General features: G+C 31.1%; 3 protein-coding genes and 1 long non-coding RNA gene across 4 annotated transcripts; 1 reads left to right on the top strand and 3 right to left on the bottom strand.

The window, feature by feature from the left end:
• On the top strand, positions 2,018–3,468 carry LOC104788518 (uncharacterized protein C24B11.05-like). Its single transcript, XM_010514286.2, has 6 exons — positions 2,018–2,162; positions 2,272–2,337; positions 2,442–2,539; positions 2,632–2,757; positions 2,844–3,041; positions 3,123–3,468. Exons 1-6 carry the CDS (start codon positions 2,123–2,125, stop codon positions 3,342–3,344), a joined length of 750 nt encoding a protein of 249 aa, XP_010512588.1. The 5' UTR covers positions 2,018–2,122; the 3' UTR covers positions 3,345–3,468.
• LOC104788519 (peptidyl-prolyl cis-trans isomerase CYP20-3, chloroplastic) lies at positions 3,424–5,027 on the bottom strand. Its single transcript, XM_010514287.2, has 7 exons — positions 4,891–5,027; positions 4,546–4,743; positions 4,314–4,467; positions 4,131–4,219; positions 3,977–4,031; positions 3,801–3,886; positions 3,424–3,703 (listed from the first exon to the last, which is right to left on the bottom strand). Exons 1-7 carry the CDS (start codon positions 4,942–4,944, stop codon positions 3,548–3,550), a joined length of 792 nt encoding a protein of 263 aa, XP_010512589.1. The 5' UTR covers positions 4,945–5,027; the 3' UTR covers positions 3,424–3,547.
• On the bottom strand, positions 6,626–7,000 carry LOC109132973. The gene is made up of 2 exons (XR_002037871.1): positions 6,865–7,000; positions 6,626–6,701 (listed from the first exon to the last, which is right to left on the bottom strand). It is a non-coding gene; the product is annotated as an uncharacterized LOC109132973 (long non-coding RNA).
• LOC104788517 lies at positions 8,624–9,328 on the bottom strand. The gene has a single exon (XM_010514285.2). It carries the CDS (start codon positions 9,177–9,179, stop codon positions 8,703–8,705), a length of 477 nt encoding a protein of 158 aa, XP_010512587.1. The 5' UTR covers positions 9,180–9,328; the 3' UTR covers positions 8,624–8,702.

The following is a 15,801-nucleotide window of genomic DNA, read 5'->3' as shown; positions in this document are numbered from 1 at the left end:
AAAAAAAAAAAAAAAAAAAAAAGGGTAAAGCAGACGAAGAAGCTTTTTTCTCTCGTGCGTCTGATTTGTAATAATTTATAGTTTTTATTCCGTCACGAAATATACCGAATAATTAAATATTTTATATTCTTTTCTTTACCATTATTTTCTTTTCTTTTTTTTTTGAACTTTTTCTTACAGATTTTAGTATTTAATATTTTTGGATTTGGTAATGGAGATTGACATTTTTAAACCCTGCATAGAACCATATGTAGTATATATATATTTTGTTGTTAGCTATTATTTGGAAAAATAAGATACAGTTTGACTAAAATGTGTGGCTAATTTATACAATTTCTTAGCAATTTTGTGTACAGTTGTTTGGCATGTACATAAAATATAATAATGCTTAAATCCTTAGTAAATAATATTATACTGTAATAATGGTGGCAAGTGCATGTTTGTGGATTAAAAAATGCTTGTTCTTCCTCTTTTAGCGTGTTCTCAAGATTTTTGTTCTGAAAAAACATTCTCAATTAATTAGAATAAATACTATTAAATACGTAAAAATAGATTTATTCGTGCCCTTCTGTCGGTCTGACGTGGCAGTCTCTTATCAAAGTGGTCCCCATTCTTGCCTTTTTTGTTAGTGGGTTTTTTCATCAAATTAAAATATATGGACGAAAAATGTTTTGGGTCACGCTATGGGCCTTATAAACCCAATAAATTGATTGGAGATTTTTTGTTTTGTTTTTTGACATCAATGGATTGGACATGGGAGGTTTAAGGTTGCTAATTATGATTTTAGTATATCATATCACAATTATTTTTACACCCTAATTTTTGGTTATTATTATTTACAAAATCTATTTCAACGGACTAAACCCATATCTATGATCTTTTTATATGCGAATATAATATTAGAACACACAAAACCAATTTTTACCACTCACTTCTAAGAAAATCAATATGTTAAAATTATAACAATTTTATATTGGAATGCGCCTACTAGAAAACTTTCAGCACAGTGTTACACTGATTAGATTTATAATCGATGATTTTTTTATGTTTTATTTTTACGGAATCTGAAGATATTATAATCCGACATAAGAAAATGAACAAATGATCCATGTCAATAATATGTCGCAAACCTAACTTCTTGGTTCAAGGCTTTTAAACATTTTATTATACTAACAAAGAGTGCTCTCTGAATCAGCTAAACATTCGTTCGTTTGTATTATTTTATATGCAGATTTGATTCATTTTTATGGTGGATGATAATCATTTTTTATTTAATTTGGTAAACATACACCTACTTGTGATTAATAATCAAAATAGTTATAGACTAATTTTTCCTGCTATAAAAGAAAATTAAAATTATGTTTTTCATGATCAAACATTTTTTGTTGCATGATACTTGACCTTTTTTTGTGTTCTGTCTACACTTGACATCTCTGAACACTTGAGTGTTCACCTTTATTTTTACCCTTTGTGTTTGTATTATTTATAGAAAATGAAAATGGCAGGTCACGGAAAGTGGGAAATGACAAAGAAAATTATACGAATGTATGTACAATAAATAATAGTATATGCTAAACACATCATCTTAGTATTTGCCTTAATTTCATCAGCATATAAACAACATGGTGGATCATTATCATAATCGCCAAGTCACCTTCAACAATCATGCTTTCTGATAATCATTTCATATTAATAATACACAAGCCAATGTGTACAGAAAAATAAAGACAAAACCAAAAACATTAAACTAAATTATCGTATGTTTTCCAACCGATATAGATAATAGACCAATCTTGAACTGAATTCTGGTAGTACTGTAGTACACACATATGCTTTTGAAACTCTTTTCATTATTGTCTATACAACGTTATCAATTACGTTTATATTTAACTAAAAAAAAATTAACATAATTTGCAAAGACGATAACGGTATAATTAAGATGATAACCAAATATTTTATGTGTCATAGAAGAAAAAATCCACTATTTTTTTCTTCGAATTGCGTATATAAATATAGCCAACTCCTTCACATTGATCATAAGCTCTCTCTCTCACACACCTTTCGTTAAGTAATCTCTGTCTATAATTCTCGTTAACATCTTCTTTTGCGCTAGATTAGAAAAATGGATGGATTTGGAGCTAAGTACGAGTGCTTGTTCTTTGGTAACACATCATCTTCAACCTTTTTTTTCCTTTCTCGATGCAATTTCTGAAAAGTAATTAAAACTTTTTGTTCTTTAATTTGTTGTTGTTGTTGTTGTTGTTGTTGTAGATATGGACGATACTCTATACCCTTTGAGCCTCGGAATCAACTTAGCTTGCCGAAACAACATCCAAGGCAAAGAGACTACTAACGTTTCAAGATCGAATCTTTCTTAATCATATAACGGCCATATAACTGAAGTTATTATCTTGTTTGCTGTCTCTTTTGTTATTTTGCAGAGTTCATGCTTAACCAACTCGGAATTGAAGAGAGTGAAGTTCCAAAGATGTGTTTGGATCTTTACAAAGAATATGGAACCACCATGGCTGGTCTCAAGGTTAGCGATTTCAAAACTCTTGATCTAAACATACCAAAGTTGTTCTTTATACCGAACCAGACGAAATAACCATAACAGAGGCGTGTTTACAGGTTCTTGGTTACGAGTTTGACAACGATGAGTTCCATGAATATGTCCATGGAAGACTTCCATACGAGAAACTTAAACCTGATCCAGTTCTCCGTAACCTTCTTCTCTCTATGCCTCACCGTAAAATCGTAAGTTTCTTCGAGCTTGTTCTTGTTCCTCATAATTCTCCACTGAATACTTTTTCTCATTCTTTGTGTTTTTTCTTTCCCATCAGATCTTTACTAACGCAGACAAAGCTCATGCAACACGAGCACTTACCAGACTGGGTCTAGAGGATTGCTTCGAAGGAATCATTTGTTTCGAAACATTAAACCCTTCTTCTGATTCAACGACTCAAATCCTCTGTAAACCTTCTGTTGAAGCCTTTGAAGCCGCACTTCGCATCGCAGACATTGTTGATCCACTCAAAACGGTATATACATAAGTCACAACAAGTATCCTTCACAGTTTCCAGCTACCAAACTCAAAAGTCAGTATCTTCTTTTGTTTTCAGATGTTCTTTGATGACAGTATTCGTAACATCGCTAGTGCTAAAGCAACGGGGCTAAAAACCGTGTTTGTGGGGAACTCAGTGCTAGTTCCAGGTGCAGACTATGCACTAAGCAGCATTCATAACATAAAGGAAGCAATACCTGATTTATGGGAAGACAACAAAGATGAGAAGCTGGAACCAATTGTTCAGCAAGCCGCAGTTGCAGCCATGGTCCAAGCTTAGTCTAATATGAATCCCACATCGATTAAGAAGAACCTTGATTGTACTTTAACTCATGTTATCCGAAATAAAAGAAACAAAAGAACCAGAATATAAAAAATCTTTGGCTTTTTGATGGTTTAAAATTCCTCAACAGTCATCATAATAGCAAAAAACAGAACAAAGATCGCAATCACAATGCACTACTGGTCAAATAGTGATTATAATCAAGCATCCATTGGGAGCTCGCCGCAGGCATAGATTCTACAACCTTTCTTGGGAACATCCATGGCACGTGTCGGCTGAGACTCAAGAGTCCTCACAAGCTTCATACCTTCAATGACTTGTCCAAACACAACATGCTTGTTATCCAACCATGGAGTCTACACAATAAGATAATCAAAGAACAAATCTTTTGTGAATAAGTCTGAATCTAAAAATGTGAAGGCAAAACATATGAAAGATGAGGTGAATAGTCACCTTGACGGTGCAAATGAAAAACTGGCTTCCATTAGTATTAGGACCAGCGTTTGCCATGCTCAAGATTCCAGGTCCAGTATGCTTCACTGCAAATTGCGAATAATCAAAAGCATTAACACTCCTAAAAGAAACACAGGACAAAACCAGAACTATTCTTTGTTAATAATAATACTCACGGGTGAAGTTTTCATCTTCGAACTTGGCACCGTAAATACTAATACCTCCAGTACCCTGTTAGGCCATATTCGAAGTTGGTTCATTTAGAAAGAAACATCAAATAACAAATCGAACAGTCTTATATGTAATCTTCTCGGTGAAAAAAGAACTTACATTTCCTTCAGTGAAATCACCACCTTGGATCATGAAATCCTTAATAATACGATGGAAAGAGGAACCCTTGTACCCGTATTTTTTCTCACCTGAAGAAATCAATTTCCTTTTAGACAATGGTTGTGTTTATCTATATAAAGTTCCAAACTTTAAACATATCCAAAGACAAAAGAAGATGTTTACCAGTACACAAGACACGGAAGTTCTCAACGGTTTTAGGGACAACATCTCCAAAGAGACCCATCACAATTCTTCCAGCAACCTCACCTCCAATCTCAACATCAAAGTAAACCTTGTTTGTCACTTTAGCAATTGGTTCAATGACTTCTTCTTCCTCCTATAAAACCAATTTCAAGAATCAATCCATAAGCAAAACAGGACATTATCAATGATGATGATGACAACAAAATCTTACAGCCGCCATGGATTTAACACAAGCGGTTCTCTGGTGCTTGGTGGTGGTCGCACAAACTCCAGAAAATTGCTTAAGCGGGAAGCTTGACGCATAGTGCAATCTCGAAGAAAATGCAATTCCAGAGGAACGAGCTCCGAAGCAAACTGATTGAGGTGTTCGGCTTGCGGAAGCTAATTGCGATTTAACACCGGACCCAATCTACAAACAAAACCAAACAAAGAGATTTAAGACCAAAAAACCCCCACAAGAACAGCGAGAATATCCGATGGAGAGATCCCGTTTCAACTCACACTACTTAAAACCAAAGTAGACGCCATTACTGGTAAAAAGGATTAAGTAGCGAACCTGGGAAACGGAGCGAGAAGTGTGAACCATCTGCATTGTAGACGAAGCAGCCATTGATATTGATTGAATAAAGAAGAGGTCTTTTGTTGTTGGTACGCTTTAGACAAGAGTCTTTAGTTTTGCAGATAAGAGAACCGCTTCGAGCCTTGTTTTTAAGTTAGCAGATGTGGTGGATTTGGTTATCCTTAACATCTCTTACTAACTTACGCCCCCATGATTACGACAATTAGGCCTTATTTTTTTTTATTTCTTTTAGGCCCAGCCCAACTATATATTCTCTTGGTTTTATCAGAGCCATAATCTAGATTCTAGAGAGACTAACCAATCTGATTTTGGAAATCAAGAAGTACAAATGTAACACATACTTACTTACTGATCATCACTACTGACTTACATTTGAGTTTAATAACGTGCTTGTTTATTAAATAGTTTGCTTATTAGCTTTGTTACCTTTTCTTTGTTCAGAAATTGAGTTTGTAGTACTTTGCAGAATTTGGGATACGGATATCAGCAAATTTTGAGCATTTAAAACCAAAAATTCAGTAGTTATACACAACTCAATTAGTCAAAGTACATACAAGGATACAATTCTTATACCACAAAGCTGAAATCGTCAACAACCAAACATGAAATGTGTGGACTGTCAAAAGAATTAACATTCCTCCTATGATATCATCATGCATTCATCAACATATGACTCCTGACCTATTCTATCATAATCAGAAGAATGATTTCTCAAAACAATTATCCTATAAAATCATCAGAATATGATGATACCATGTCTAAAGAAAATCATTAATAAGATGATTGATAGATCCCCCTGTATGATGATGATATCATAAGAAGATGATGTACTTACTACTACTACTCACTATGCAGGCACACACATCTTTAGCTGTGGATACTTCTCTGGTCTCTCTCTCTCTCTCTCTCTCAATCATCGCATTGACATTAAAGTCCATACCCTTTTCACCCGCTCTTCAATTTCCGGATCTCCTTGATGAAAATCTTCTCAACTTTGTGAATAGAATTGAGTAGCTTCTTCTTGGGTGCGATGACGCCTGATTCTTCCTCAACAATATCTTTAGCAGTTGAGCGTGGGGAAGAAGAAGAACTAGGCTTGAATCCCACAGATGGACCAGGTGACTCCATTGAGGAAATATTGTGTTCTCCACCTGACAGTAGTGGTAGTGGAGATTCGAGAACACCAACAACAACTTCTGTATGATGAGTTGGGATCTCAATATCTCGGCCATCGTCATCAACTCCCATTCCAGCTCCTCTTCTTCTTCTTCTTCTCTCGATAGTCTAAAGCAGTTCAAAGAGTGTAAACAGAATAAAATCATCGCCAGGCTAAAGATGTGCCAACATATAAGAGGATGAAAAGGCGTTAGAAGAGATGTGTGGTAAGAAATGTTCCATTATTTGTTTGTTCCTTACATGCAAAATCGTATACTATTAGGTAGTGGATCTCGAAACTTCGAAAGATTTGGCATAAGTTAGAGAAGATTTTTTGACAAACACGATGATTTTTTTCTTCAATCCATTATTTTATTAAGTTATATATATGGCGATTGCTTATGGATGATAAAGAAAAACACAATTTTAACAATTATAAGTACAGTAGCAAGCGCCCAATGGTTTGCCTTTTGTTGGTTCACACGATCCTGTTCCTTTCCATTTTTGATGACAAACTCGGTTGCAGTCTTCGGGTTTACAAACATTGCAGTCTTCGGGTTCACAACCATCTCCTTCATGATAGGCATGAGTCGCATGACATATACGTCCTTGCGTATTCTCCATCACCATTCCTATTAATAGATATTTAAAACATACCATTCCTATTAATATATATTTAAAACATATACTATCATTTATATTCTGTTATATAACTAGGTGATGAGCAAAAAAACCATCCAATAAAACAAAAATAAACGTGGAGTATAATTAGTATGTGTTAAGTGTAGAACATACCGAAAATGAAGAACACTAAAAAAATTGTAAGAACCATTTTAGTCATTTTTGATGATGCAAATAAAATAAAACCGATGAAGTCAAACAAGAAAAGCAGTTTTAAATTAAAATGTTTGATGAGTTACAAATGAGAACTACATGGAGTTTATATAGAAGAGGGGGGACAAAGGAGGAGAGGAAAGAGAAGAAAGACATGCAAGAGCATGCACAAGTCCAAACTCATGCAAGAACATGTACAAGTCCATACTCATGCAAGTTCATGCAAAGTGTCTTGGAAATTACAAAAACATTAAATGCAAAGTTTGAATAAAAGAGATAGAGAATGAGCCAAGTGTCTTGGACCACGAAATGAACTAATAAAGGGAGGTTTGAAAGTGTAATTTAAGCCTCATTAAAAACATTGTCAAGAAAATCTAATGTGACAAAACTTGACAAGCGAAGAAGAGTGCATAAGCAATACTTATCTCTTTATCAAACACCATGAGCTGTGATCATCATCAAAATAGTTTGAGCTACGTCTTCTTGCCTCTTGGATTTTGATCTCATTACAAGACCCGTCAGATATCAAAAGTTTATCAATATTATATTTGTCGATTTTCTGTCAATTATTTCTAACGGATTAATGACGAATTTAAGATTAAAACACTTAATTTCATAATTTTTATTGATAAATATGCATATAATATGTATTATATACCAACCACAAAATTATTTGTGAAATAAACATCTATATGATTAAATTAGAGAAAAAATAATTTCAAAGACAAATGGCAAATACTTACCCATAAGATGTAATACCACACCATAAGTACTTTAAGTAAACAACATAATTTTCTATAAAAACTCAAATTTTAAAGATTGCAGTTTAAAAGAAGAGTAGTTAGTCTTTGAAAACTCATCTTTTATACATTGCTTATAAAAATTAACATGTAAATTGTCAGTTATCTGTCGATTATTTCTGACAGATTACCGACAATCCAAAAAGACATACCAAATTTTTACAAACCCAGCAAAAAAATATCTGGTATACCGACGGATAAAAAACCACCAACCAAAATTTGACAGAGAGATAAAAATTAAAATAAAACGACCAACAAATCATACTGTTACAAAATACATATCTATATATACATTTTTGAAGTACAAAATATATAGATATGTATACATATCTTTTAATTTTGCTTATTTAAAACTTTAGTCCCTATAAAAATTGCACTAAAAGCAATAAGTTAAATATGGTAAATTGACAAAATCGATTTTTAGATAGAAACTAATTAATTCTACCTAAATTCCTTATTTGATAGCAAATTTGTTTTCTATATATGTGTCCCAAAATAAAAATTGAAAAAATCAATCATTAAACTGTATACACTGAAAAATAAACAATCAATTAAATTAAATAATTATATATCAAACAAATTAATTATTTTAAATAAATACAAAATATTATTCTGATTAAATTATACATTATACAAACAGATATATTTCAAAATTTTAAGTGTTTTATCCTGATAAAATTAATACTTTAAGAATATTATATCTCCGCTTAAATATAAAAATACTAAAAATAAAAAATATATAATTTTATTACTAAATTAAATACCGTTAAAATCAAACATCATCATAAATAAAATTAAATAACTGTCTGTTAAATCTTAGTTTTACATTAAGTCATATTGCATATTTAGTCCTAATTGGGAAATTTCAAGAAATTTAGATTTTAGAGGATTGAGAAAAATTTGGCCTACTATTTCCGCAAAAAAAAACAAAATAAAAGGAGAAAAAAACTAAAAAAGCCGATAAAATTAAAAATTAGAAAAAGGCCCCAAAAGTTTTTACTAAGGAAACTTTAAGCCCAATGATTTCAATATGTCAACACAGCTCCGATTTTGATGATTAACCACCTTGTCTTCTCCTTCGTCTTCAACCTTATTGTCACCGGAGTTTCGAAGCAGAGCTTCAATGATTTCCTTAAAAGGAATTATCTCATCACTCTCTTTCTCTTTCTCTTTCTTCTTCTTCTTCTTCAACTTTCTTCCGTCAACTTTCCATTTCCCACCACCCCATTCGTACGACGGATCCATCCACGGCGGCAACACTCTCCTTCCGGCAGCAGTTGATGTCGAAGCTCCTTCCTTTTCCGAAACCCTAGATTCGTTCTCTTTCGGCTGATTCGATCTCGCATCGTCAGATTCCGGTGAAGTGGGAACAGAGACCATTACGATGCTTTCTTCGGAATTCGCCGGAAGAGCTGAATCCCAATCCCCTAGAATCTCTGAACTCTCTGCTGTATCTGAAGGTTTCGAATCCTCCATTCTGACAACAAAAGCTTCCGCAATTACACGAAATCCGGTGAAAACTGTTTTGTTGTTGTTGAAGATGGAGAGAGAGATGATATAAATGGTTTTGGGCTTTTCAACCTTTTTGGGCTTTTAATTTGGTCCATTGTATTATATAATTTAACAATCAAATTTAATTAGTGTGTAAATTTTATTAAAAAATATTAAAATATTATGTATAGTAGTTGAATTTTTTGTTGTTGAATTAATATTAAGAAATTTAAGTGTTAAAATTACATTACTTGAAAAAAGATTGAACTAGTGATGCCAAACTTACGAACCAAAGGCTATGCAATGAATAGGACACCAAGCTCGGTTATTCTCTATTGTATTGCAATTGTAACACTCAAATTTCTTTTGTTAATCCAATCATTTATAACTATATTTAATTAGTGTGTAAAATTTGTGATAATTTGTTTTCTAGAGTATATATAATATACAGTGGTTGAATTTTCTATCATAGTTTTTTTAGTTGAATTAGTATTAAAAATTTTAAATATTAAAATTACAATACTTGAAAAAAGATTGAACTAGTGATGCCAATCTTATGAACCAAAGACAATGCAATGGATAGGACACCAAGCTCGGTTATTCCCCATTGTATTGCAATTTTAACACTCATTTTTTTTTTTACTAATTCGACCATATTTAATAAACATATCAAATTTGTAATAATGAATTTAAGTTCAAATGGAATCATTATAATAATATAAAGTTGTCTTCAACTAATAACCTGATACAACTATCCAGTAGGGAGAATGAGAAAACCTGATCCATTCTTTCCGCGCATCCAAATTCCCAAGTAGACCTGCAAATATTTCATCAGACGCGTAAATATTTGGATACATCATTACATGTAGTCTTAAAAGCATATACCACAATAATAGAAACAGACCAAAGCTGTGTAATAAGATGACATGACATTCATTAGTCCCTACAGATTCAAATTCACACACGCATACTGATAATCTGATACATCCTAATAATGCATACATATATCATCATCATCATTATTTCTCATTCAATACACACACGAACTTACCTCAAACGAATAATCGAATCAGACTTGAATTGAAAGACTCGTTGAGGAATATGAGAGAACTAAGACTTACGGGAGGTGAAAACGGCTTCTCCGGCGTAACGTAACCAGCTTTGCATGTTTGAGAGAAGAACCCAAGTCAACTCAACTACAATATAGCTCTGAACCTTCATCTGTGCAACAGATACGATCAAAACCCGCGATGAAAAAAAGGTTAAGACCTTGACAAGACGAACTCAAGCGAATAAGGATAAAGACCATGTTGTAAACAGAGTTTAGGGATGAGTGATACAAGAAAAGCTACCTCCGCCGTACATAGCTGCCGAGAATGCGAAAGGCAGAGAGCTTTTCTTTAACGTAGTTTTGTCTGAGGGTTTAATTAAAGAACAGATCACAAGTAAATAAAGCGAAGCGGGGTATTCAATAATAAAAAAATTCGAAAATTATTTTTAATTTACAAAATATTACCGTTACATACTTCCCTTATACTTTAAAAAAGTTACCGTTGATACTTATTGTAAAGCAAAACCAGTTATGTATATTGTTAGTAAATTAATTACTATAAATTATACTAATATGAATCCAATCCAACAAAATTATAGATATTATGGAAACAGTTTGATCATCAACTTCTTGAGAAAGTTTTTGTTGTTTTAAAAAGGAAACAGAGAAGAGAGATATTTCCATATTAATTTGATTTTACTAGTATATATATGTCAACTTGTATCTCTCAAAGTTTTTAATCCTACTATTCATAGGTGGTTTGAAATAAGTTGTGAACTTTTTTACCCAAAAAAGAAGAAGCAAAGGCTGAATTTAAACTGTGGGAAATAGTTTTACCGTTAATCACCGTGATTAATTGTTGTCTTCTTATACATTGAATTGTGAAATTTACATGTTAATACAGTTTCCATGACATTGAAACTGTATTAATGTCATTCTCTTTGCTTAGTAAAGTCTTTGCTTAGTAAAGCATAAGCAAACCAGACAATGACATTCACCTCAATCTCAATCCAATTTCTTCGACTCGTTTGTGGGTTCCACCACAAATTTGATCTTCATGGGGAAAACGAATACGCACGCAATTGTGAGAATGGCCCAACAAATCCTGACCAAACTAGCCATCAACAAGACAACAGTTTTGGTTTGCTCTTTAACACGGAACATGGAATCTGCTGCTACAAAAAACAGAACAGCTGCATGAAGAGTAGTGGTCTTTTTGCTGCAGATAGTTTGAATCTTTCAAGTTTACTGTGTTGCCTTAAATAAAACTTCATGTTATAAGGAAAACATGGAACTCCCAACTCCCTTGACAATTCTGAGTCAATGTTGATCGTCAGTGAGAGGAATATAATTATATATATAAATTTCAACCCACTTAGAGGTTCCATAAAACACTCCCTTAAAATCAAACATAGAGGCGACATGGGTGCAACCTGTCGTTGGTATGTAGAGGAAATTAAAGACGTTATAGAACCAAGAATAAAGAACAATTAAAAAAAAAAAGAATCACACAGTTGGGATCGAGAAGGTGACGAACATATAATATATATATATATATGTACCTTCGCAATAAAAAAGTTGAAGCAGTTTCTGACGGTTTTTAGTTAGGGATTAAAGTTGGTTTAACTTCGTCTTTTATACAATTTATATTAAGGTGAACAAACGGGTATACAAATCATACAATATCGAGTGAATCGTTTTGAAAAAGGAAATATACGTAAAAATAAGTGAACACACATGTGAAAAAATTTGGAAGACACACTTTTTCGTGTATATATTTTATTTCTTTACATATTATAATTATATTTTCTTTTCATTTTTACAGTTATATGTAATATACATATATATCATATACATGTGAATTATTTGGGAAGTATATATAACGACCAGTAAATCAATATATATATATATATATATAGTCTGATATATTGAGAAATCAACTAATTATGCTCGCATGCATAGGTATGGAAACAAATTATATTTTTCCTTTTCTAATGCATAGATTTTTTAACAACTTAACAATTTTACTAAAATTCATCAATGAGATTCAAATCCTTTTTTATGTGTTTTGATTTTGACCATCCTAAAAAAAACTCTTTTTTTTTGTAGGTAGAGTTAAATTACTCGATAGTAAGATAGAGATTTTTGTCATTGTCCATTTGAATGAGAAGATGATTTATTACATTTTAACTTTAGTTAGACTATTTGTATGTTATCATTTATCACGTATCAGTTGTAGTAAAAACTCTTAGACAAAACGAGACAAAAATAAAAGACTAGAAATGAGGTTTACCTGTCATAATTTCAGAAAAAATTGAGAGGATATGCTTTACAAAATTATGACTTACCAAACGAAAATTAAATTAAATTAAATATTTGCAAACGGCATGGGAAACATAATGGCATCATGACTCACCATGAAGAGGTCAGAGGTGGTAAATAAAATGTAAACAATTTGTTGTTTTAATTAAATATCTGGCTTTTATACATAATATAATACAGTACATACTACGTACGTACGTTTATACATGTGTAGAATTTTGAATATTTATAACGCGCATATACACATTTACATTACGTATGAATGGGGAATAAGTTTTACGAATGGAGTTACAAAAGAGAAAATAAGTAAGAAATAAAATGCAAAAAACTGTAATTACAACAAAAATAATTAATGAGCCTACGAGAGTGCACAGACTAGTCTATTGACACGTGTCTTCATCAGAACAAAAAAAGCAACAATTACAACATTATTTTGAGTGTCTTTATATTTTTTTCATATTGAATATATATTTTTTTTTGGATTTCTGCGTACAGAATAATAATTAAAAATGGTGATTTTTATTTTTGGAGTGTAGGATTCGATCTTAATGTGGCCGAATACTATAGACACAGATTATAAATTTGTAACACAGAAAAATAACTTAAGCTAGAACATTTCTTAATTTCTCAAAGTACATCAAAATAAACCAACTAATAAACATTAGCAAATCTATACTAATACATCAAGATAAACCAACTAATAAACATTACCGAATCTATACTAACATATGTATAGAGAGAGAAGAAGAAGAAGAGACGATAAGAGATAAAACGGGCTACATACTATTAAATAACTTTATTATACTTGAGAAGCAGCCAACCATAAACAAACCATCAGAACAATGGATAAAGCAATCCCTGCCGCACTCATATTTGCCTTGGTAACAGAGTCGCTTGCGGTCGTGTGTTTTATTGTTTTGAATATTTTGTTTTTTTTGTTATTTCAACTAAATAAAGTTTATTTTACAAAAACGTTTTTATTAATAAAATTATATATTGTCAAACTTAAGTGTTAAATTTAAATTAAATTAACATCCCATCTATCTGCAGGGTTTGGTGCTGGAAGGCCTTATTTATATGTATTTTAAAACTATATATAACATTTTGAAACTTAAGTCTAAATATGTTGTACATACTACGTACGTACGTTTGGAATATTTATAACGCGCATATACACATTTATATTACGTATGAATGGGGAACAAGTTTTACGAATGGAGTAATTGTTATTACAAAAGAGAAAATAATAGTAAGAAATAAAAAGCAAAAGATTGTAATTTACACAGGCTGTAAACAATTTGTTGTTTTAATTAATATCTAGCTTTTATACATAATATAATACAGTACATACTACGTACGTACGTTTATACATGTGTAGAATTTGGAATATTAATTTACTAAGCAAAGAGAATGACATTAATTGTTGTCTTCTTATACATTGAATTGTGAAATTTTCATGTTAGAGCTTTTCTCTAACGGAGTTTCGTCTGAGGGTTTAATTAAGAACAGATCACAAGTAAATAAAGCGAAGCGGGGTATTCAATAATAAGAAAATTCGAAATTATTCTTAATTTACAAAATATTACCGTTATATACTTCCTTTATACTTTAAAAAAAGTTACCGGTTATACTCATTGTAAAGCAAAACCAGTTATGTATATTGTTAGTAAATTAATTACTATAAATTATACTAATATGAATCCAATCCAACAAAATTATAGATATTATGGAAACAGTTTGATCATCAACTTCTTGAGAAAGTTTTTGTTGTTTTAAAAAGGAAACAGAGAAGAGAGATATTTCCATATTAATTTGATTTTACTAGTATATATATGTCAACTTGTATCTCTCAAAGTTTTTAATCCTACTATTCATAGGTGGTTTGAAATAAGTTGTGAACTTTTTTACCCAAAAAAGAAGAAGCAAAGGCTGAATTTAAACTGTGGGAAATAGTTTTACCGTTAATCACCGTGATTAATTGTTGTCTTCATTATCCGATGAATCGTCAACCGGAACTACGTCGTCTCAATTTGGATTAGAGTATTACTACTTGGCATGATTGGAATAGACATATATAGCTTTCAGATTTGGGTCTATGCTTATTATGTTCGAGTTTGGACTATTTTAAATTCCCCCCCCTAAAGGATCAGATTGACAGATATTATTATTGTCTACCGTTCACACTCCTGTTCTTCTTTCTTTATTGGACAAATCATTCATGAGACAAAAATTACTACAGTACCACCATTTTATACATGAAACTAGGTAACAACTCACACCTAGTGCAGTATAAAATAATTATTAAATATTTTTACTGTAATTTTTTTTTACAAAATCTATTATATTTATTGGTAATTGAAATCTAAATTTTAATTATTATACAAAATTATATCTATATATTATATTATCATATCATAAAAAGAAAGAGTTTTTAAAATTCATTTAAAAGATTTTATAAAAATGTAATTAAAGGATATAATTTAGTTAGAAAGAGAATATAATAATTTAATTTTGGGTGTTAATTGTATTTTTGGAAGAATACAATGGCATATAAATATAAATATTATAAAAAACTGATGATAAATAAAGGAAATAGTGTTCAGAGCTCTGTGAATGCGACACATCAGCATTTGTGTGAGAATGCTTCTTTTTCAATATATATATAAGGGATGTTTTTACTGTAATTTTTATTTACAAAATCTATTATATTTATTGGTAATTGAAATCTAAAAATTCGATTGTGTAATATATATAGATATATATAATTTTTGTATAGTAATTAAAATTTAACCCGTGAGAATTATTATAATATCAATCTTATATTATTATATCATAAGAACAAAAAGTTCTTAAAATTCATTTAAAAGATTTTATAAAAATGTAATTAAAAGATATAATTTAGTTAGAAAGAGAATATAAGAATTTAATTTTGGGTGTTAATTGTATTTTTGGAAGAATACAATGACATATAAATATAAATATTATTAAAAACTAATAACAAATAAAGGAAATAATGTCCAGAGTTCCGTGAATGCGACACGTCAGCATTTTGTGTGAGAATGATTCTCTTTTAATATATAAGGGATTGGGAAATTACATTTTAATACAGTTTCCAATAATCTTTATTTATATATTTGTGTGTGTTTGATAGTTTAATTACAAATATTTTCTTATTAAAGAAAAGTCTACAAATGACATTCAAGGGATATATTTTAATTTTTGAAAAGTATATTG

This window comes from Camelina sativa, chromosome 5 (assembly GCF_000633955.1).
Source record: "Camelina sativa cultivar DH55 chromosome 5, Cs, whole genome shotgun sequence".
Taxonomy (NCBI): domain Eukaryota; kingdom Viridiplantae; phylum Streptophyta; class Magnoliopsida; order Brassicales; family Brassicaceae; genus Camelina; species Camelina sativa.
The sequence above is the reverse complement of the archived record's forward strand: the minus strand, read 5'-3'. Positions and strand labels throughout refer to the sequence as shown.